The sequence below is a fragment of the Cervus elaphus genome, chromosome 13 (genome assembly GCF_910594005.1).
Source record: "Cervus elaphus chromosome 13, mCerEla1.1, whole genome shotgun sequence".
Taxonomy (NCBI): domain Eukaryota; kingdom Metazoa; phylum Chordata; class Mammalia; order Artiodactyla; family Cervidae; genus Cervus; species Cervus elaphus.
In genome coordinates this window covers 24,927,868-24,951,923 of record NC_057827.1, presented here as the reverse complement: position 1 = coordinate 24,951,923, position 24,056 = coordinate 24,927,868, and the positions used below count along the sequence as shown (strand labels likewise).

The 24,056-nt window shown below is 53.3% G+C and overlaps 1 protein-coding gene across 7 annotated transcripts in view; it reads right to left on the bottom strand.

Moving 5' to 3' along the window:
• Positions 1–24,056, bottom strand: part of ZNF710 (zinc finger protein 710) — a 73,494-nt gene that overhangs the window by 4,648 nt on the left and 44,790 nt on the right. For 3 of the 7 annotated variants that reach the window (XM_043922626.1, XM_043922631.1, XM_043922632.1), the window contains exons 2-4: positions 7,665–9,150; positions 4,283–4,474; positions 3,243–3,658 (exon numbers count right to left, since the gene is read on the bottom strand). In XM_043922626.1, coding sequence (XP_043778561.1) covers positions 3,269–3,658; positions 4,283–4,474; positions 7,665–9,122 — 2,040 coding nt within the window. In that variant the 5' untranslated portion in view covers positions 9,123–9,150 and the 3' untranslated portion in view covers positions 3,243–3,268. Of the gene's footprint in view, positions 1–3,242; positions 3,659–4,282; positions 4,475–7,664; positions 9,151–11,378; positions 11,529–15,459; positions 15,712–15,871; positions 15,978–24,056 lie in introns of those variants that run through there. The other 4 variants (XM_043922628.1, XM_043922629.1, XM_043922627.1 and 1 more) reach the window with 4 other exon arrangements.

The window sequence follows — 24,056 nt, the reverse complement described above, 5'->3', positions numbered from 1 at the left end:
GGAAAGGCCTACTAGTGAGTTCTGAGAATGTTCTCATTGGTTTCATAGAGCAAAGGACAGCAGGCTCTTGCTCTTCCAATGGAGGTGAACAAGGAAGCATATTGCCCTAAAGACCACTGGCAGCTATTTTGTGACCATGAGGAAAATCACAGCCAATGCTGTGGGCAGAGGGAGTCTCACTGTGTCATTGCTGAGGGGCTGAATCAGTCAACTGTGCAGATAACCTGGACTGCAAGTCATTTCTTAATTTATTTCCTTATTGTTTAAGGTGGTCTGAATGGGGTGTCTGTTACTTGTGTCCATTGCATCTGACACAAGGTCAACTGCACCACATCTTACAGACCCTAGGCTGTTTCTTCCTCAAATCCTAGTGCCACACTTTCCTATCATATAGCTGATTAAAAGTAAGCTACATAAAGGCTGAAGAATTGATGCTTTCAAGTTGTAGTGCTGGAGAAGACTCCTGAGAGTCCCTTGGACTGCAAGGAGATGAAACCAGTCAATCCTAAAGGAAATCAACCCTGAATATTCACTGGAAGGACTGGTGCTGAAGCTGAAACTCTGATACTTTGGCCACCTGATGCAAAGAGCTGTGATGCTGGGAAAGATTGAGGGCAGGAGGAGAGGGGGACAGAGGATGAGATGGTTGGATAGCATTATCGACTCTGGATATGAATTTGAGCAAACTCCAGGAAATAGTGGAGGACAGGGAAGCCTGGTGTGTGGCAGTCCATGGGGTCGCAAAGAGTTGGACACAAGTTAGCAACTCAACAACAACAACAAAATAAAGACCCAGGAAAAATTTCTACCTTTGAGTCTCTTGTTACCCTCCCAACTTCTGTGATTAACTCTATTTGGCAGTTCCAGTTGGCCCCAGGGAACAATTTGTACCATTTTTATTTTTTTGCAAAAACATTAATCTACCTCTTAAATTGCAGTCCTATAGTTTATTGGATACCTCTGTCTAGAATGTATGCTACCTTCCTCCCGCACAAGATCAAGCCTAAGCTTCTCAGACCAAGGTTATATATGAGTGACTTGGACCCCAGCCATTCCCATGCCAATCCCTGCTTTATGTCTGTCATCTGGTACAATCAGGAAGAAAGCCACCGTAGGCATCCTTGGTTGCTGACCTCAGATAGAAAGAGCTTATGCCTTAGCCACACCTGAGGTCTGTAGGGACAGCTACTTTCAAAGGACCAGTTCTGCTCTGTCCCTCCTGGTGGGTTTGCTTCCTAGCAGATGCACTAGAGTACTGGCTCTCAGACTCTACTGTGCATAGAATTACCTAAGGTGCTTAAAAAAAAAAAATCTGGATCCTGGGCCACACGCCAGATCAATTATATTCGAATCTCTGTGGCTGAGATTCAGGCATCAGCACTTTAAAACTTCTCTAAGTGATTCCAATGTGTAGTCAAGTTTAAGAACGGTTCTCTAGAGCTTAGATCAGAGGTTCCCAATGTGAGTTTCTTGACCGGCAGCTTCCCTTTGACCTGGGAACTTGGAAATGCAAATGGTCTGACCCCACTCCAGACCTACAGAATGAGAAGCTCTGGGGGTTGAGACTCAGCACTTTAACAAGCCTCCAGTGATTCTCATGCTCCCTGGCTCAAATTTGAAAACCATCACTTCATTCAATGCTTCTCAAGTTTTCCAGTGCAAACAAATCACCGAGGGATCTTTCTGAAATGCAGATCCTGATTCAGCAGGTCTGGGGTGGAGGTGAGTCTGCAGTTCTAGAAGATCCCAGGGGATGCCAACACTGCTGGTCCTAGAACCACACACTAAGAAAGAAGGTGCACCAGAGCATCTGTATGTAGCCGACAGCGTTTCATCCTCACCCAGGGAGGATGGAAAACTGAGGACACTGTTTCTACCAGAAGACCCCAGGCCACTCACTGTTCCAAAGCTAAATCAGGGTTATTTCCACCATACCCCAGCGTCTGATTGGCTCCTTGTGAGTAACCTCACACGGCAAGTCAACCCACCCAGTGATTGTCGACACACATTCCTAGCTATGCGTCTTGGAAGGAACTCCAGAAAGTAAAATAGCTCCAGACTATACAAGAAACCTTCTGAAAGTGTGGCTGTCTACTCCTTCCTGTAGAATCTCTAAAGTGTCTCCTCCCCATGAGGCCAGAAAGAATAAGGTGCTTCCACTATTGACCAGTGTTGAGGGGAGAGGTCATCACTAACACGTGGGGATGTTATAACCCATAGCCAATGAAACTTCTGCCAACTGCAGAGGTGAGCAAAAGTCTGAGTATGTGGGCTGCGTTCCTTCCACCTGGCACTAGGAAGAGTGTGACTGACTGTATTACCCTTTTTGCCTTGGCCACTGGGAAGCTCAGGGCTCCCCTCTGCATGCCCACAGAACCTCCCACTTGTACTTGGGGTTGTGACCTCACCTGGCTCTCCCTTATCTTTCAGTTGGCATTTTCCCTTTTGTTACTTTCCTTCCCCTCCATTTTTAAGCTCATTATCAACTGGGGGATTTTTGCAGAAACTAATGCCTTTGACCAGTGATTTTTATTTTGGCCAAATATTAATTTTGTTATTTCACTAACACTTTGCAGATTATTACATTCAATAGTTACACTTGACACACCTATAAAGTCTTCTCCAGCACCATGAGTTTCATTTTCGCTTTGAGTATCCAAATCAAACACTAAGGGTTTTTTTTGGTCTTTTTGTTGGTCTAATACATTGTCTGAATCAGAACTATATTCTGAAGAACCATCATCTTCTGAGACACTAGTATGTATGTAGCTTAGAAAATCAGAGGAAGTAACTGCATAAAATCCACCGAAAAATTCTTGTTTTACTCAAAATTTCATAATGCGTCATTTTTGAAATTTTATGGTAATAAACTTGTGTTTATAATATACACAAGGTTGGAACAAAAGTCTAACAGAGCAAAATGTGAATGACGACAATTGTAAATTGTATAATGAACCCTTGATCAATTTTAAGCTTTAATAACTTTGCACGGTGATGTTAATTGTATCACTCTCTAAAAACATATTGCTATGTCTCCAGTCAATAACGTCTGGGTAATAAAAGACATATTCACACATCTCCGGTCAAATAATGTGTTAAAAATGCCCTGTCTCAGTGATGATCTTGCATGAGTTCCCTAACTTCTCTATCCTTCAATGCCTGCATCTGTAGAATGGTGATAATTACAGAGCCAACCCCACAGTGAGGGTCACATGAGTTAATAAAGGCTTGGCACACAGCACTCAACAAATATTCTTTTTATTATTATTTATGTGAGCCCACGTAAATCCTTTGGAGAATACATAAATGTCGCATCGTTATCACGCTGATGGCCCTCTGGGGAGCCCCCTCTCCAGACCTGAGCCCACCCCAGTGAGGTCTCGGGCCTGGCCAGCCTCCCCGCTCCCCTCATTGGACAGGAGGCTCCTGAGTGCGCCATGACAGGACCGCTCCTGCTCCGTCCACGGCGTGTGGCCCACCCACCTTGGCTGTCCAGGCCGATGTCCATGACGCCGTGCTTCACCTTCATGTGCCGGCTCAGGTTGCCCTTGAGGTTGAACTTGCTGGAGCAGTAGGGGCACTTGAAGGGTTTGCTACCCGCGTGAAGGTGCATGTGGCCCAGCAGGTTGTACATGCGGTTGAAGGACTTCCCGCACACCTGGAACACACCCCACCCCAGCCCGGGCCTCGTCAGCCTGCGGGCTTGTCCTCCCCCGGCCCCCAGCCGCTCCTGCTTCCATGGCTGGGCCCGAATCGCATCCCCTTTGTCCTTTCCTATGTGACCCCAGAGGCCGAGGACTGGGCCCCTGCTTGCAGGTCACCGTTCCTGCGGGTCTGCCCCACACTCCCCGAGCCGAGGCTGAGACCCAGGGCTGGGAGATCCGACAGCACTGAGTCTCTGGCCTGGGCTCCTTCCCTGAGGCTGCACTGTGACCTTCACCCCCACCTCCAACTCTCAAAAGGCAACTAAGGGGAATTCCCTAGAGGTCCAGTGGTTAGGATTCTGCACTTTCACTGCCAAGGGCCTGGGTTCCAACCCTGGCTGGGGAACTAAGATCCCACAAGCCTCAGTGCGGCCAAAGAAAAGCAGCAGTTCAGTAGCTTGTAGGACCTCAACCCTCACCACCCACCCGCCACCCCCTAGAACCCAGCAGTTTCAGCCAATGGGGGGTGGGGTAGGGTGGGGTGGGGGGTCTTTGCCCAGCCTGGGTCCTGCCTCCTGTGATCACATGCCAGGGCCACTTGTGAGCAAGTCCTGCCCCGGGGCCCGAGGGTCTGGTACCTTGCATTTGAACGGCTTCACGGGCGAGTGGACAATCATGTGGGTCTTGAGGGTCTGCTTCTGCACAAAGGTCTTGAAGCAGATGTGACACTGGTAGGGCCGGACGCTGGTGTGGATCAGCATGTGCCGCTTCATGTTCGCCTGCAGGGTGAACTCCCGGCCGCACACCTCGCACTTGAACTCCTTCACGCCCTGTGGGGGGGTGGAGGGAGTAGGTGGGAGCCATGGTCAGGACCGCAGGATGGACACAGCTTCTGGGAGTGTGTTCGTGCGGACCCGAGCATCAGGGCTTCTGGGAAATGACTTCCTGCTGTTTGCTGTTTCTTAGCCTCTTAGTCTTGTCCGACTCTTTGCGACCCCATGGGCCCAGTGTCTATTTCTCGGCAGACACTGTCTCCTGTGTGTGCCGGCTTGACACAGTGAAGGTGACGTGTGTGACCACCAGGGGGCCCTGCCCTTGGGGAGCTGACTTCGTGCATGATGTGTGCACTGCATACACTGAGGCTGATCACGGGAATGTTTTCAATTTTATCAGCCTTTGATTTTTGCTTTCCCCTTTTCTTCACAGTATTATTTATTTATTTCTTTAACACTTTGTGGACTTGTGGGGATTTTTAATTCTACGAAGAGAGGAGAAAGATGGCAAGCAGACAGCACGTGTACTTTTCACTCTCTATTTTCATCACCCAAGCCCCCTGCAGGCATAAATAAGCAATCATCTGGTTTTAGGGCTGAGGCCAGATTCAGCTTCAGAATCCTTCTTAACATTACAGTCTAGGTAGCTACACCAGTTGAATGGAGGAGCACCTGCAATGAAATCTGCAGTCATCCCTGTTGCAGCAGAAAAAGTTCCCAAGCGGACTTCCTTGGTAGTCCGGTGACTAAGACTCAGCGCTCCCAATGCAGGGGACTGTGGTTTGATTCCTGGCCATGGAACTAGGTCTTATATGCCATAACTAAGACCCAGTGCAGCCAAATAAATTAAAAAATATATATATTAAAAAAAAAAAAGTTCCCAGGGCTGGGACAGGCTGGATTCTTGGCTTGGCAGGGTATTTCTCCCCTACTCACTGCAATGTTCACTGTGAGAGACAAGGACACGAGTTCAGCCTGGAGCATCTGTAAGGCCACAGCTCTGGAGAGTGGTAGCTCTATGCACATGCGTGCTCTGTTGGTCAGTCATGTCCGACTCTTTGCGACCCCATGTACTGTAGCCTGCCAGGCTCCTCTGTCCATAGGATTTTCCAGGCAAGAATACTGGAGTGGGATGCCATGCCCTCCTCCAGGGGATCTTCCTGAACCAGGGATCGAATCGGAGTTGCTTATGTCTCCTGCATTGTAGGTGGGTTCTTTACCACTAGCGCCACCTGGGAAGCCCCAGCTCCATGCACACTCAGCTGGTTGGATTTGGGTGGAAACCTCAGGACAGGCCAAGTGCCAGAGTGGGATGGTGGGACCTGAGAGGCCTCATTCCAGCCTGTCTGGATGTAAAGGCCCCTCGAAGGAGGTGATGTTGGCTGAAAGTCAGGGTGGCTAGTACCCTCCAGGGAGGGAGGAAAGTAGGGGAGAACTGGTCAAGGCCATGTCTAGAGACACTGGACAAGGACAGTGTTGCTCTACCATCTGTCTCCACAGGCCACTTTGCCTCATTTCATAATATCTAGAACCAATTGTACTTCTCCATAACAAATATTTTTCTTTACATTCATTCCCTTTTTAAAGCTTTTTTTTTTCTTAAATATTTATTTGGCTGCATCTGGTCCGTGTTGTAGCACATGGGCTCCAGAGCACACAGGCTCAGTAGTTGTGGCCTGTGGGCTTAGTTGCCCTTTGGCATGTGGGATCTTAGTTCCCCCACCAGGGATCAAACCTGTGTCCCCTGCATTGGAAAGTGGATTCTTAACCACTGGACCATGAGGGAAGTCCCTCACTCCCTTCTACAATGAAATATATTTAGTATTTGCTTAAGAGAGTCACGTGCTTTTGATACACTTGAGTAATTACAAGAGGCAAGGGGAGCCCTTTGTGTTCTTGAGCATCTCATCTACTTCCCCACGGCATCCTGGCCTCTCTCTGGCCTCGGTCCTCCCAGCTGTGAGATGGAAAATCAGCGATTCTCCAACTGTGCTCCTTGGGTCCTGCAGGGATTCTTCAAACACTTCAGTTCAAATGTTTTAAAATGAATAAAGTTTTACTATTTAAAAAACTAATTTCAGAGCACCTGGGACACTGGGGTTGAAGCTCCTGCAAAGCTCCAGGCTTGCAGCTCAGCAAGTCTCCCAGAGGGTTTGCTGTTGACCTAAGGGGGCCCAGCAGGGTGGCAGATGTGTCCTCTCTGCTCACCTGCATCTGAATTGCAGGTGTCAGGATTAGCAAGGAGAAACCACATTCAGAAACATGTCTTTGGTTGTTAAATAGAAAAACTGTTCATATCTTTAAAAAAAAAAAAATCCCCCAAACCACACATACACACAAAACCCAAAATTCAAATAAACAAAAACTAATTTCAATTACATCTTTTTCCTAACACTCATCAAAATAAAGCAGAAACATCACTTTGCTGACAAAGGTCCATCTAGTCAAAGCTATGGTTTTTCCAGTAGTCGTATACAGTCCCTTGGACAGCAAGGTGATCAAAACAGTCAATCCTAAAATAAATCAACCCTGAATACTCATTGGAAGGACTGATGCTGAAGCTGAAGCTCCAATGCTTTGGCCACCTGATGCAAAAGCCCAACTCACTGGAAAAGACCCCGATGCTGGGAAACATTGATGGCAAGAGGAGAAGGGGGCAACAGAGGATAAGATGACTGGATGGCATCACTGACTCCATGGGCGTGAATCTGAGCAAACTCCAGGAGGTGGTGAAGGACAGGGAAGCCTGGTGTGCTGCAGTCCATGGGGTTACAAGGAGTTAGACACAACTGAGCAACTGAACAACAACATCAAAATAAATATAATAAAGATAAGAAACATGTGGGACTTCCCTGGTGGTCTGCTGGTTAAGAATCCGCCTGCAATACAGGAGATGCAGGAGACGAGAATTTGATCCTTGGGTCAGGAAGATCCCCTGGAGGAGGAAACTGCAACCCACTGCATTATTCTTGCCTGGAGAACCCCATGGACAGAGGAGCCTGGAGAGTACAGTCCACGGGGTTTGCAAAGAGTCGAACACGACTCAAGTGACTGAGCACACAAATATTAAAGAAAGAACCGTTCACCACCTAAGTGGTCTCATCCAGCACAATGGGAAGCCCTGGATGCAAGCTCGGCAGGAAGAGAAAGAAGAGACTCAGGAGGCCCTGGGGGGGGGGTGTGGCTGGCCGGGAGCTCCCAGGGGCCAGGTCTGGCCAGGGTGCGGGGTGGCGCACGGCGCCCTTACCTTGTGGGTGAGCGAGTGCTGCTTGAGGTGGTGGATCTGGCTGAACTCCATGCCGCACTCGGTGCACACGAAGGGCCGCACGTTCTGGTGCTTGAGCATGTGATTCTGCAGCTGGCTGCGGTAGTGGAAGGACTTGTCGCACTCCAGGCACTGGTAGAGGGTGGGGCCCTGGTGGGAGGCCAGGTGGCGCTTGAGCTGCGTCAGTGTTGAGAAGTCCAGGCCGCACTCGACGCACACGTGGCAGCGGCCGCTCTCATGCTTCACCTCGTGGGCCTTGAGCTCGCTGGGGTAGGCGAAGCCGCGGCCGCAGAAGTGGCAGCTGTAGGGCTTGACCTCCGAGTGCAGCAGCATGTGGCGCTTGAGGTGGCTGGTCTGCGTGAAGGCCTTCTGGCACACCTGGCACTTGTGTGGCCGGGTGCCCTGGTGCGTCAGCAGGTGCGTCTGCAGGTGGCTGGGCTGCTTGAAGAGCTTGCTGCAGTGCGGGCACGAGTGTGGCTTGATGCCGTTGTGGCCCAGGATGTGCGTCACCAGGTTGTACTTGGACGTGTAGGACTTCTCGCACATGCGACACTGCCAGCGCTTCTGCCGGTCGCCGGCCTCCACCAGGTACGAGTCGTCGATCTGCACGTTGATGTCCAGCCGGTCCAGCTGGGCCTTCTTGTGGCGCTCCACCGTCGAGCCGGCCGCATCCGCTTCGAACTCGCCTGCCTCCTGCCACACGAAGCCCTGCTCCGGCTTCACGGGTTCCGGGGACTCCATGGTGGGGGGCTCGGGGTCGCTCAGTGGGGGCAGGTGCGGCGGCTCGAAGCTGCACTCCACGGGCAGGGCCTCCGGCCTGGGCAGCGCCATGCTAGGCTCGGGGAAGGCGTCCCGGGCCGGGTCGGGAAAGTGGGGGTCAAAAGGGGTTACGTCCAGCTCCGGCCGCGGGGCGCGGGGCAGGTGCCGCAGCGTCCGGGGCTTGCGGCTGAAGATGCTGAGGTCAATCATCTTGACCGCGCTGCTCTGCACCAGGGCCTCGCAGCCGCCGCTGGCCGCCTCGGCGGGGGCCTCTGCTGGGCCGGCATCCTTGTCATCGCTGCCGGGCACCGACACCTCGTAGACCTCCTCCTCCTCCTCCACCTTCTCAAACTTGACCTTGGGCACCAGGCGCACGGGCGGCCGCGTCTTCCGCCGGGTGTGCTTCTCGAAGGCTGCCTCCACCTCCAGCACCTCCTCCTCGGCCGGCTCCTCCAGGGCCCGCCCGTTGCAGGCCAGCTGGTAGACGTCGGGGCCGGGGGGCCGGGGCTCCCCTATGGCCGCCCCGGACAGCTCCGGCCCCAGGTCCGGGTAGAAGGCTTCAGCGCTTATGGTGGCTCCAAAGAGCTCATTTTCCGAGACCAGGCCCAGCACAGCGGCCTGAGCCAAAGACAGCACCACCACGGCATCAGTCTGTGTCCCTGAGTCCATGAAGCCCTCCATCCCGCGGCGGCTGGCTAGGAGGGCATCGCTACGGGAAGAGAACGGAACATTAGCACCGCCAGCTCAAGGCTGCCAGAGGGATGACGGATACACACTCAGCGAGGGCTTGCCCAAGTCTGACTGTGTCTGTCCCCAACATCTTTCTATTCCTGCCTTGGGAACAGGGCACTGGGTAATTACGGGGAGCCATGACATCCTCTGTGTGTCTGATCTTCCTTAGCCTCCATCTCCCTGTGGGGGTCCTGGGTAAGCCCTGCCCCCTTGCTGGCCTCAGTCTTCCCATCTGTGAAATAGGGAGGCTGGGTTTCCCCAGTGGTACAGGAGTTACCCAAAGAATCGGATCCAAAATGGCAAACACTAAAGATTCTGCTCTTTTAAAAACTGATGTTAAAAAGACCCATCTTTACTCAAATGAAATATATACCTTGTCCCTACACAATGGCTTTGTGGCCAAGGTATAATTAATTTTACACTGACCTTGAGACTGTACAGTGAGCTGTTAAACAACTGTCACCATTTCCTTGGCCATGTGAATGTGGTGTTTTGGGTTTTTAAATATATTGGGCAAGAACAAGGCAATACACAAAAATAAATTAGGTGCCGAGGCCAAGCTCAGACAGCAGTTACCACCTGTCAGCCCTGATGTTAAATGACTGTGCCTTGCAAAACAGGTCATTGCTCTTGATTAGCTAAATGTTGCACATTTAACGACCTAAGTTTACACCGATTAAAATATAGCTGTGTCTGATATGTACCCTGGAATTTCATGAAAGATCTGATTTGAAAGGAGTCTGTGATGGCTAACAAGCTGGAGATGACTGGCTGAAGTGAATGCTAAAACCAGCTCCCAGCTTCACAGCCACGTTCTCTGATCCAACAGGTGTTTCTACAAAAGCCACTGAGCCCGCCCATCCGGGTCCGAAGCCGGGGCGTCGGCTTCCTGCCTTCCTAGGGGACCCGCCACACCAGTGCCCTCTGCACTTTGCAGAGGGTTCTCCCACCCGGGTGCCCTTTCCCCAGCCCCACTGAGCTGGCTCCTCCCACCAGCTCCCCAGGCTTCCCTGACATTGCTGCAGCTGCTTCCCAGCTCTCCCTGACAGCCGGGATGTGGGAGGGCCTCCTCCCTGGCCTGGGGTACTCATCGGATTGCACCCTGCCCTCCTGCTCGGTGCCCAGCACAGCACAACAGAGGTGCTCCATGAGGAAGGGGGAAGACAGGACTGGGGTGGCTCCTGCCTGCCTCGCCGGCTCTCCTCCCCGGCCAGGATCAGGTGCATGGCGGCGGCCCTTCCTCAGGAAGCAGGCTCCCGGCTGGTGTCTCCCTCCCCCCAACAGGCCAGAGGAGCTTCCCCTTCCTGAAGCTGGCTAAAAATAAAATACCCCAGAGAGGAATTTTAGCCTCCTTGAAATGGACGCTAAAGATTAAACTATTAAGCTTAAAGCAGGGCTCTCGTGGAAGGGGGCTCAGATGGAAGGAAAACCTCTGGAACAGGCTGGGGGTTGTGGGGAGGGGGTGGCTAGCCCTGATGGAGAGAGTTCACCCTCCCACCCCGCATTGTTAAGAACACTCAGCAGGGAGTCAGGCAGCCTGGCCTGAAGTCCTAGCTCTGTCACATACAAGTGACTAAGCAAAGTCACTTCTGCATCTCAGTTTCCCCATCCAAGAATGGGGGAGGGGGACTTCCCTGAGGGGTCCAGTGTTTACGACTCTGCATTCCCAATGCAGGGGGAAACCCAGTGCAGGGTTCCATCCCTAGTCGGGGGAACTCAGATCCCCCATGCTGCATGGCATGGCCTAAATAAATAAATAAATAAAATTAACTGGACCACCAGGGAAGTCCTCAAAGAAGCAGACTTTTCGGATGAAAACCACAGACCTGAGAGATTTCTCCATTCTGGGGTCCCACATTCATCAAAGGTTTGGGTGATTCTACATCAGCCTCTAGGGACTAAGACTCATTTGATCATTGCAACAGATAATTTGCTAAATCCCTGCTCTGGGTGGGGCCCTGTGCTTGGAGATGAAAGGCAATGAGGTCCCCCGTGGTGTCCAGAGGAGACTGCTGTGCCCACTGCAACCCCCCTGCCTCCCCAGGCGGGGAGCCTCACTGCCTTGGAGGACAGCAGCCCATCTGACCCAGCGCCCAGCAGCGCCCAGCGGCAGCCCTCCTGTCAGCTGTGGGCTTGAGAAAACAGGCAGCTCAGCACTTTCTCCAGACTTCCCCAGGGCAGGGCCAGCAGAGGGGAGGGACTGACCCGTAGCGGCGCAGCCTGTGCTGGGACTTGGCCTGGATTCCGATTTCAGATCTGGACTTTGCGTTTCTGGTTCAGGCTCATCTTGTCATACCCTGAGCCTCAGTTTCCTCATCTCTGCCGAGGGGGAGGTGATGCCTCAATCCTGGGGTGCTGAGGACATGAGATGAGCGTGTCGGCGGAGATGTCAGTCCCTCCCCTGTGCTTTTCTTTCTTTTCCCCCCAAAATCCCACCTAATTTATTTTTAATGGGAGGATAATTGCTTTACAATGTTGTGTTGGTTTCTGCCATACAACAACATGGATCAGCCTTAAGTATACAGATGTCTCCTCCCTCCCACTTCCCCACCCCATCCCACTCCTCTAAGTTGTCACAGAGCCCCAGGGTTGAGCTCCCTGCGTCATATGGCGAACTCCCACTATCTTCCTGTTTTACCCATGGGGATATATATGTTTCCAGGCTACTCTCTTCAATCATCCCACCCTCTCCTTTCTACAAGTCTGTTCTCTATGTCTGTGTCTCTATTGCTGCCCTACAAATAGGTGGATCAGTGCTGTTTTTCTAGATTCCACATCCCCTGTGCTTTTCTCCAGGCCCCAGTCCCTGGCCACACCCCTCTTCTAGCACCTGAAGGGAATAGGAGCAAAGAAACCCATAACGTCACTCCACTGGCAGATGAGGGCTTCTCAGGTGGTACAAGCGGTAAAGAAACCGCCTGCCAATGCAGGAGACGTGGGTTTGATCCCTGAGTTGGGAAGATCCCTTGGAAGAGGAAATGACAACTCACTCCATATTCTTGCCTGGAAAATCCACGGATAGAGGAGCCTGGAGGGCTACAGTCCATGGGGTCGCAGAGTCAGACATGACTGAGCACACACACATCGGCAGATGAGCGCCTGCCCGTGGAAGCACATGTCTGGGGCGGCCCCCCCAAAGGGAGGGTGGTCATGTAACGTCCAGCCCTGTTAGGAGGGACCTTCTAAGAGCAAAAGGGCCACTCCCAAGGCTCACACCAGGAACCCAGGTGCAAGCTGAACCTGCCCCCGGCCACCATGCATCCCCCTCCCACGGGAACAGGCTGGTGGTTTTACTTCGGGGCTGAAGGCTACAGCCCGTGCCTGGGTGTAGGAGCGGACCTGCCCACAGTCCTTGCTCTCCAGGGGTTTGTGCTCAAGTGCAGGAACAGAGCTGCCAACAACTAACCACAAACGCTCAGCAGGTCCTAGGCAAGCCTTTTAATCCTAAACAACCCCGTGGGGGTGGGTGGTGGAGGGCACCACATTCCACGGCCCGGGAATCCGAGGTGTAACTAGCAAGTTCAAGAGTGCCCTAAGAGGGGACTTCTCTGGCAGTTCAGTACTGAAGACTCTGTTTCCAATGAAGGGGGCATGGGTTCGATCCCTGGTTGGGGAACTAAAAGACAAAACAGTGCCCCGGCAGCGAGGGCAGCACTGGGTCAGCACCTGGGCCCATCCAGGCTCGGTACCTGCAGCTCCACTCCGCCGTCTGTGCCACCTGGGGGGCCATGTCTTGGCTCTGAGCCCTCCCTCCTCAGGCTCCTGAGCCAGCAGGAATGCACGGGCAGACCCAGGACAAACGCGAAGCCTCTGATCTGCTCCTGTCTGGCTGATCCACGGCTCCAGCCGGACTGGGCAATGGGGGTCCCCTTCCAGAGCAGCTAGAGCCCCTCTCTCCTTGGGTCTCCACTCAGAAAGCACTTCTTCCTGGGAGCCTTGATTAACCCACCTGCCGGTCAGGCCCTGCTTAACCGACACATATCACCCTGTAAATGCATGCTGAAGGGGCTGCGTGTTCACTGGGGCAGCCAGGCGGGCTGTGTGTGTGTGTGTGTGTGTGTGTGTGTGTGTGAAGGAGGAGCTGTGTTTGTTGAGACAGAGGCCCGGAGAAAGAAGACAGAGGGAATCTAATTCTCCAGCGTTTCACACGCATGTTTGTCCGCCTATTTCACATGGGGCCGGGGGTTGGGAAGCTGGGGGCTTTGCAACCCGGATGCCATCATCCCTCCTTCCTGGGCCATCTTTTTGCGCCGCCACCCCGCTCCTTCTCACAGGCCACAGCCCTCCTTTTTAACATCCTGGCACAGGCTGCCCAGGGCAGGAGCCGAGCCCCACCTGTGCGCCACGGCGGGGCCCCACACCTCAGGGCCCCTTTTGTCATCTGCCTGGGCCCTCTTGCGGCACGTGGCTTCTCAGGGCAAGGCCTCTCTCCCACCCCTTGTCCTGTGGGCTCAGAACAAAAGCTCTCTGCAGTGTCCCAGAGAAAGGGGAACTCAGACCGCCCTGGGCTCAGCACTGCCTGGGCTGTGAGATGAGGGGCCGCCTGGGGAGGGGATGCGCCTCAGCCTCCTACGAGGACACCCTGGTCCCCGGGGTGGAGAGAAAAGGAATGGAAAAGACAGGGAGACAGAGGAAACAGAATCACTGCTTGACTGTAGTGTGAAGACCTGCAAGGGGAGCTGGGGGGAGGGAGGGCCGCAGCAGAGAGAGACGGGGAAGTGGGGGCGGGGGGGGGGGGGGTGGGAGAGAGAGGGAGGGAGAGGCTGCGGAGGCCAAGAAACAAAAGCAGGGGAGGGGGAGGAGGAGCCTGCAGAGGGGGAGGGGACTGTGCCAGTGACACCAGAAGCATAGGGCTGTCCTATTTCCCAGGGTTTAGCATCACCCCCCAGGCCTGAAGGCCAGGCCAGCCCCTGGGGAAAGACACAGTCTCATTCCTGGAGGCCCAGCAGGAGGCCTCCTCAGCCCCCCGCAGGGCCCCAGGGCCCCCAGAGCTCTCACTGTTGCTTATCTATTGCTGTGCTAAGGTCCCTGTAAAACACTGACACAAGCTTGTCAAATGAATGAATGAGTGACTTGCTCGGTGACCCTGGACAAAGTCACCTGGTCCCTCAGGGCCTCAGTTTCCTCATCTGTAAAATGGGCACAAGCAGCTTCTTGGAAATCTGAGGGCAGGTTAATCCTTAGCTTACCTGCCTGTCTTCTGGGGTCCCCTCCCTCCCCAAGACGGTAGCCCACTTCCTCTCAGCCACGCTGCTTTAAAAGCTCCTTTCCTCTCATGGAGACCCCCGCCTTCATGCACCAGGGGAGGGTCATGGAGCTCAGGGCCACCAATGTCCCCGGGAACCAGACAGTGGGGCAAAGCAGTTGAGGCCTGGTCTTGCTTGGGGCTGGCAAGACAGGAGCCATTTGGAAGGAAGAACCAATAAGACTTTGTGACCATCTGGCTATTATTTGCCTCACTCTTGCCACCAGGACATCTCAAAAACCAACTGGAGACACAGGAATGCTCCGGGGCTTTTGCCCAGTCTTGGGATGTCACTCAGTAGTACCCTGTGACCCATTACCCTCATGATGATTTTTGAGGCCCCACAGAGCCCTGGCTCCTGCTGGGGAGGCAGGTTCACCCCTTCAGTACTGCACCTGAGTCACTGACTCAACACACTGCCAGGTGCTGGGTACCATTCTTGGTTGTGAGGATAAAGTTGTTGCTGTTGTTCAGATCCTAAGTGGTGTCTGACTCTTTGCGACCCCATGGACTGTAGCCCGCCAGGCTCCTCTGTTCATGGAATTCTCCAGGCAAGAATACTAGAGTGGGTTGCCATTCCCTTCTCTAGGGGATCTTCTTGACCCATGGATCGAACCTGGGTCTCCTGCATTGGCAGAAGGATTCTTTACCACTGTGCCACCTGGGAAGTCCTAGGACATGGTAAGAAGCGTTAAGTTCCCACACCAGGGGGAGCTGCTCTGAGCAAGCTCAGTCTAAAACCCGAGGCACCAGGAACTCTGGGCTCAGGCGGGTACAGGGCCCCCACAGAATAGCCGCTGGGTCCTGAGAGGCTGAACTCTGAGTGGCGGGGACAGGACCAGTGTCTGTGCCCAGGGAGGGGGGTAGGGATTGTCAGGTATGAAAACGACTGTTTAAAAAAAAAAGCCACTCACAGGACTTCAGCTTAGAGCAAAACCACCCTCTTTGTTTCCTCTGTTGTCCCCCTCTTAAGGGTAAACTCCGCTCACATCCCATGAAAGGAAAAGGAAGCGAAAGTAAAGGCTGGAGCTTTGTGCAAACCTCAGGGCTCCTTGCCACAGTCTCACTTCTGTCGGGCCCACAAGGTCTCACTGGACTCTGGAGCTGACGAGGCGGCCAGGCTGGGGGTGCGGTGGCCCAGAGGGAAGTGTCCGAGGCTCTTCCTTACAGGAGTCTCTCTCTGCCTCAGCTTCCCCTTTTTCCGTGGACAGATTTGCTAAGCTCTGGCTCCAGAGGTCAGAATGGCTGGGCCTCCAATACAGGGCCACCAACCCAACAAACCACAGGAGGGCCCTGTGGGGGGAAGGGACTGGTCCAAGGTTACACTGTGAGATGCTGGCGAAGCCCAGAAGCCCATCCTCAGCCAAAATCTACCTGACCCTCTTTTAAAGTTTCCTGTACGTCTGCATCTTACACACACACACACACAAATATACACAGTGCTGTTTCCTACCTCAGGGCCTTTGCACAGGCTGACTCCCCTGGCAGGACTTGCTCCTTTCCTCCCACTGGGTGAATACCCTTTCCTTCTTTAGGAATCAGGCTTCCTAGGTGGCTCACTGGTTAAAAAAAAAAGAGTCCACTTGCCAATGCAAGAGGCTAAGAGACTTGAGTTCAATCCCTGGGTCAGGAAGATCCCCTGGAGAAGAAAATGGCAACCTGCTCCAGTACTCTTGCCTGGAGAATTCCCTGGAAAGAGGAGCCTGGTGGGCTACAGTCTATGGGGTCACAAAGAGTTGGACACGACTGAGCGACTGAGCCCACACAGAACACACACACAGCCATGGCCTCCCAGGAGATATTACTTTGCCTGGGGGCAGGGCGAAGGCCTCTTCCACAGCCTGGGAACATGAGGTTAATTTTACCTGTGTCTAGGCTGGGTGCCCAGTTGTTTGGTCAAACAACAATCTGGATCTTCTGATGTTATGATGTCATGGTTGATGTGATTAGCATCTACAATCAGCTGACTTTAAGTAAGGCAGATTACCCTCCTTAACATGGGCAGCTCTCACCTAATCAGTTGAAGTTTTCAACTGATTTTTTTCTGAAGTTTTCAGAAAAAAAACCTCAAAGTTTCCCCAGAGAAGAAGGGGATTGCATATCACAGAAATCCTGCCTGGGTCTCCAGCCTGCCAGCCTGCCCTGCAGATTTTGGACTTGCCAGCCTCCACAAACGCATGAGCCAATTCCTTAAAATAAATCTCTCTCTCTCTGTGTATATATCCTGCTGGTTCTGTTTCTCTAGAGAACGCTGATACAGTTGTCGTGATTCACAATTGTATCTGTTGACGGGCCCTCTCCCCCACCAAAGGTCCACCCCGTAGGACGGTGACTGCAGGGGACTGTCTGGAGAGAAAGACACCAGGCGCCTCTGGCCATGGGATTCTCCAGGCAAGAATACTGGAGTGGGCTGCCATTTCCTTCTCCAGGGGATCTTCCTAACCCAGGTATCAAAACTGTATCTCTTACGTTTCTTGCACTGGAAGGCAGGTTCTTTACCATTAGTGTGACCTGAGCAGCCCCCAAAGTATTAGTCCACTCAGTCGTGTCCGACTCTTTGAAACCCCATGGACTGTAGCCTGCCAGGCTCCTCTGTCCATGGGATTCTTCAGGCACAATCTTGGGCCCACTCTCAATTCAAACTCTTCCAAGGGCAGAGGTCCTGGCTTCCCAGGGTCTGATTGGCACTCCCTGATGAGAGCACCGGTGCCCGTGCCAGTTAAATCAGAATCTCTGCCTCTGGGGCCTGGATATCATATTTCTCCAAATCTTCCCAATTCACTCTGATTCTCAAAATGAATTAGTAAGAGCTGATGGGCACTCACACATAACCTGGGCCTGAGGGTAATGAAGAGTGCCCTCCCATGGATGTTGTGACGCCTGCACCTGATGGCCCTTCCTCCCCACTCCGAGGGGTCCCATGCCCAGACCAGGGCCCCCACACAGCACACCCATGCCTACCCCCCACCACAGGCGGTTCATACAGGAGCTGAGGCCACCGGTCTGCTTCTTCTCACGTCCCAGATGGACTTAGGCCATGGAGGTACCCCTCTTGGAAGCACAGCTATGCATCAAGCCTCACACTCTCAAGCAAACTCTTCATACACAAAGGTGCACGTGAGGTGGAGTAAGGCCAAAACTCAGGGGCAGTGACACTAAGCCAGCTGGAGCCAGCCCTACGAGGAGGAAGGAGTGAGCATGTCCGGAGAAGCAAGGCCTGGGGAGTCCTGCTTCCTGAAAGGTGCCAGCCCCTGCCGCTAGCCTGGGGACCCTCACTCACCCTTTTGTCCTGAGGAAAACTGAGTGGGTTCCTGATTCTTGTAGAGAGTGCCCGTGATTCTCTGCGACCCCATGGACTGTAGCCCGCCAGGCTCCTCTGTCCATGGGATCTTCCAGGGAAGAATACTGGAGTATTCTTGGTTGCTATGCCCTCCTCCAGGGATTTTTCCTGACCCAGGGCTCCAACCCCTGTCTTCTGTCTCTCCTGCATTGGCAGGCAGATTCTTTACCACTGAGCCACCTGGAAGCCCTTGTAGAAATGAGCCCAAAATAACAGGGCATCTAATTAACTGCCAGGAACAAAGACTGAGCTGCTTATAGAGCTTCACACAGAACACACGGCATCCTCCTCGGGTACAGGGGCGACGTGTGCCTCTGACATCAAGTCACTGGGTCCCCAGAGGGCCATGGGCTAGGGTTCCTCCGGCCTGATGCCTTGCTTGCCACAAAGAAAGCAAGCTGGGTTTTCCCGCAGCAGGAGCGTGGCCTTGCTGAAGACCCCTCATCTTCAAGGCTGGTCTTGGCATCTTCATCAGTAGGGTTGGAAGGGCCTTTGGGGACACTCCTGTCCAATGCTGTCATTTTACAGATGTGGAAACCGAGGCCCCAAGGCTCCCGCCCCACAATGGGCACCAAACTGACAGCGCTCGATTCCCAGTGCATTTCCATCCACCCACCCACCCATCCATCCACAGCAAACATGGCAGCTGCCCCAGGCTGTTGGCTGCATCAAGTCCAGACACATCACTAAAGACCTATAAGAACTTGCTCATTTGGCCCTTTCTTACGTGGCAACTTCATAGCACTGCTTGTCCCCTTATTCATCACCCTCCAGCCATGTGGCCTTCCCCTATTTTAACAGATTCACAAGCTATTCCCGGTGCCTTGAATGCTCTTTTGTCCCTCATCCTCCAGCCTTCAACTCGGGCATCACTTCCTCAGGAACCTTCCCTGACCACCCTTCTCCCGAGCCAAGTCTGGTCCCCCAAGCTCTAAGCAGTTACAAGTTTACTGCTTTTCCTTCCTGGGCTTTACCACAATTTTCAATGACAGATCTAATTGTGTAATTATTTGCTCAATGTCTGGTGCCCCAGTTAGATCACAGACCATGAGAGGGCAGAGAAGACGTCTGTGTGTCCACAGTGCCATCCTCGCACAGCGCACATCTAGAATGAGTCGCTGTGCCTTTTGAGAACATCCATTTCAAGTGTGAAGAAAAAAAAAAGAGCCCCTTGCTGAGCCCTGGGTGGACTCCCCCAGGTCTGTGCTTCTTTTCCCTGAGCTCCAGGACTTGTCCCTGTTCCCAGGAGAAGGAACAGCAGGCTTCATGTTTCTGCAAGGCTGTGTCTTTCCTCCAATTCCAGAAGCAAAAAGCAAGTCTATTCTTGAAACAAGGACACTCATCCGGACCCAAAGATCACCAGCGTAATGTAACAGGGAAAAACAAACAAAACTTGGGCTCACAAGTTCACGGACAAAGATAAGAATCACAACTGAAGGAACATCGGGAGCTTTTATTGGGCTTGACCTTTGTCAGGTCCTGTGATGAGTGCGTGCAGTTTCCAGGCTTCCAGGCAGCCTTCTTGGGGAGGAGAACCATTTCCATTTTACAGTTGTGGAAACTGAGGCTTAAAGAGAGGCAGTCCCTGATGGGTAGGGCAGGGCAGACCCCAGCTGGGCCAGCCCCAGGGGCCCAGGCCCAGCTCTCTTCACCCTGCCACCTTTGGGTGAGGATGAGCTTTCTGGATCAGCTCTTATTTCCTTGCCAACCTCAGTTTCTCCACACCAGGACCCGATTCGGACCTGGGCGCCCCTCCTGGCTTCCCTTCCTCCTCCCCAGCCTTGTCTCAGGCCCCTCCCGCACTGAGCCCTCAGCCTTCTCCATCCCCTCTTCCTCTCCCTCCTTCTGTTTCCGTGGCAACCCCATCCTCTGCTCTGCCACTCGGTCCTGCGTTCCCATCTCTTTCTTTCCTCTTTCATCTCTCCCCTCATTGCGGTATATAGCCCAAATCCCCCTCTGTCCTTTGCTTCTGGTCTCTAGTCCCTTTTACTCGCCTTTTTATCTCTTTCAATATTCTCTTGTCATCTCAGGGCGACATTTATTTATCTCTTGCTAAAAAGAAAGAGAGAGAGAGGGAAGAGGGGAGGGAGGGAGTAAGAAAGGGAGGGAGGAGGGAAGAAAGAAGAAGAAAAGAGAAAAAAGAAACCCTATTTCATCAGTTCCAGCCATCTTTCTTTCCAAGGGCTAGACTCAGACAGATCCCAGAATGGACCCCCTGCTTTGCCACCATGCAGACCCTCTATTGACCTCACTGACCCCTGGAGAAAGAAATGACAACTCACTCCAGTATTCTTGCCTGGAAAATCCCATGGACAGAGGAGCCTAGCAGGCTACAGTCCATAGGGTTGCAAAGAGTCGGACATGACTGAGCACACACGCAACCACAGGGAGGAAGTAAACATAGGTGGGGGTGTCCAGGGGACGAGGGCTCACTGGGAGAGGGGGCACCCTAGGGGGCTTGGCCCTGCTTCTCTGAGGTCTGGCTAGGGGAGGCACCAGAGGCCCCTTCAGGAGAGAACAAGCCCGGACCCAGACTCAGGGTTAAGCTGGGCCCAGCATCCCTTTGCATCCCTGTCCCCGCAGGAAATCACTGCAGTTCAGAAGTCCACACATACACTGCCCCACGTCCCACACCTCCTCCAGGCCCCACCTTGCCTCGTGTGCATGTATGCATGAGACAGAGGGCCCCGTCCCCGTCTGGGGCCCACGGCGATCCTGTGGTACCCAGCTCCACTCACTCCAAACACGACAGTGAAATTCACACCCACTCTTCATAATTCACTCTCCCTTGTGATCCTAAATGGCCTCTGAGCAAAGGTGGCACCGACCAGTGGAGACTCTCTGATGCACGTCTCTGACTCTAGATTTTTTGACCATGCCGCGTGGCATGCAGGGATTGAACCTGTGCCCCCTACAGTGGAAGCGCAGAATCTTAACCACTGGACCACCAGGGCAGTCCTGTCTCCACAGATGAAGACGGAAGTAAGGGTTGTCAGTTTTTTCCAACTTCTTTTTAGCTGCCATTAGTTGAGCTTATACTACCTTCCAGGCGCGCAATCCTAGCCACCCCAGGGAGTTAGGCATCTTTATTTTCATTTTACAGATAAGCCAACTGAGGTTTGGAAAAGCCTGTTACTTGTCCAGGTCACCAAGCCAGTAGGAGGTGAAGATGCGATCTGAGCAGCTTACAATCATGCCCCTTTTTCTTTTCTTCTTTCTGTGTTCCTGGGAGGGGAAGGTCATGCGACTCCCAGCCCAGACACCATAGCCCCTGCCTTCAACACAAGAGAAACAGATTTACCTACCACCGAAAACAAAGCAAGCCGATCATAGCCAGGCCCCAGTGTCTCAAAGTAACAGAGAAAACACGGGAGCTGGTAGAAAATGCTGTCAAGTTTCCCGGAAAACCAGAGCCACATGGAGAAAAAAGGGGCCCTGGACCCCTTCAGGAGTCCACGGGCAGCTTGAGCGTCTGCTGAAGCTGAGCTGTATTGTGGGCCAGGGAGGAAGTACTGGTGGCCACGAAGTCCTGGGGCTCAAAAGGCCCTTCCGGAGTAGCTCCTGCCTGCCCCATCCAAGCAGCTGGCAAGGCCCAGCCTCAGGACGCAGCAAGGCCCAGTGATCCAGGCCTGCCAAGCCCAAGGAGGTGTCAATGACATGACCTCTCTGTTTCTCCCCTAAGAGGTGGGCTGAGCACATCAGGAAAACCAGGAGCAGGGCCCAAGGAGGAAGAGGTGGGCAGCAGCGGAGGGGGAGGGGAGGCATAGAAGGACAGCCCCTCAAGCCTTCCCCGGTCAGTGGCTCAGCCACTAAAGAATCTGCCTGCAATCCAGGAGACTGGAGTTTGATCACTGAGTCAGGAGATCCCCCTGAAAAAGGCAAGAGCTGCCCACTCCAGTACTCCTGCCTGGAGAATCCCATGGACAGAGGAGCCTGGCAGGATACAGTTCATAGCAATGCAAAGAGTTGGATACTACTTAAGTGACTGACACAGAGGGGAAAGAAACCCAGCTCTTGGTCTGGCAGGCCTAGCCCACACCCCCATCTCTGCCATGGATGAGCTAGGTGACCTTGGGCAAGTTCTTCAACCTCCTTGGGACTTGGTTTCCTTGTTGTAAGACAAGGAACAGAGACATCAAAAGGATCCACCGCCTATGAGCCCTTCCTTCAGGCCAGGTTTTTTTGCATGATGAGATCATGGGCAGAAAGCATGACACCCGTTTTTCTTTTCCCTTTGGCCACACCACACAGCATGTGGGGCCTTAGTTCCCTGGCCCTGAACTGGAAGTGCAGTCTTAACGAAAGGAAGGCCAGGGAAGTCCCAAGCATGACATCTTGATGACAAACCCACGTTACAGAGGAGGCAACCAAGGCATAAAGGAGTAACTCACCCAACTCACTTCATCTAGGATACACATGAGAGGAGTGAGTGAAGTTTGGGTTTCATTCTTGGGTCTAACTTAAGTGCTTAAATTTTTTTTTTTTAATTTTGGTTCTGCTAGGTCTTAGCTGTAGCATGTGGGATCTTCAGCTGCAGTGTATGGGCTCTAGTTCCCTGACCAGGGGTAGAACCCAGGCCCCCTGCACTGGGAGGGCAGAAGTCTTAGCCACTGGACCACCAGGGAAGTCCCTGAGTGCTCTTTAAGGTAAAGTAAAGAAGGGAAATGCAGGTATCCGTGGGGGATGGGTTCCGGGCCCCTGGTGGATACCAACATGTGCAAACGTTGAAGCTCCTTACATAAAGTGGGTAGTAGTCAGCCCGCCTGTGTCGTGTTTGATAACAAGGCTGGTGGTGCACAGTAAGGACTCGACTACCGGGAGCTGTTGCTAATGTTATCACCCCGTTCATCATCCACGCCCTGAGCCAGGCTGGTGATGGCGGCTGGTCAGACACACAGATCCCACTCTCAGGGACCTCACATTTTGGTTTCAGAGATAAGATGAAGAACCACGAAACAGGAGAGGAAAAAAGCACAAAAAGCATGAGGTACCACAAAAAGACAGAGCAACTTCGCTTTTTCTTTTTTTTTAAAGGTGTCAGGAAGATGCTTGCAAGTAAACGGGCACTTTGGGAGTCAACAGAGACTCCACAAGCTGTGGGGTCCACCTTCACCCCATTATGTATTGGTTTGGGGGAACCTCGGGCCCCTCATCCATGACATAGGATCCGGGTTTCCACTTCCCAGAGCTGAGCCCGTCGGGCCAATGAGCATGAGCTACGGGATGCAGTACACAGAGAGAGGCTGGGACAGTCTAGCGAGGAGAGAGCCTGGCTCGGAAGCCCCCGCCCACCTCCCCATCTGATGCAGCGAGAGATGAAGGGAAGGGGAAAAGGCAGAAGAACAGCAGGCAGAGAACGTGCCGAGGGCCGAGGACGGCCGAGGAGGGTGGCCTGGCCGCGGAGCCCTCTCCTCGCTCACGGCAGCCGGCGTGACTCATCCCGGGCCTCCAGCCCAGCAGCGTCCCTGGCAGCGTCTGCCAATGCTGTAATCAACATTTATTTTGCAGTCACCCACACACCCAAGTCGAGTCCGGATTTATGCCAGGAGAGGAGTAAAGAATGCCTCCCTCATTCACGTAATGCCTTCAAGTATCTCCGGAGGGGAGGGACAGCTGGGGAAACACTCAGCCCGAGAGTGTACACACGCAGAGGAGACACACACGGGCCATCCACGTGAGCCATCATCAGCGGCAGGACCACGCCAGTTCCCTCCTTAGTCACCTAACGACCCGCCCTGTCACATGGCGAGTTGTGGGTCAGACCCCACGTGAGGGGTGGACAACTGTGGTCCAGCCAGGAGGATGAAGGTGGGGCCAGGGGGCATCCCCTGCGACATGCAGATGTGAGATGAGAGGTTCAGGGCAGACTGCGGAGAGGAAGCAGGGGAAAGAGGCTGGAGCCACAGGACGGGGGTGACACAGCCAGCCCCCATGGATCTGTACTCTCCAGGATTAAAAGGGGGTGGGGAACCTCTCACCTGCAGGCTGGAGGAGAGGTGGGAGGAGGACCAGAGGGCAGAGACCAGAAACCTCTGGGGTGACCTGGCCAGAGGGCAGTGGGGCGGGAGGGCCTTGAGGGCAGGCGGGTCCACAGACATCAGAGAAGGTGGCCAGGGTGGCTGTTTCAGCCCAGAGTGCAGACCAGTTTCCTCTGATCTGGATCATAAAGGATGACACTGAGGCCCTTTAGAGGAACAGTCCCCAAGCTCTTTGGCACCAGGAACTGGTTTCGTGGAAAACAATTTTTCCACGGACAGGAGTGGGGTGGAGTAGGGCAGGGGTGTGGTTGGTTTCCGGA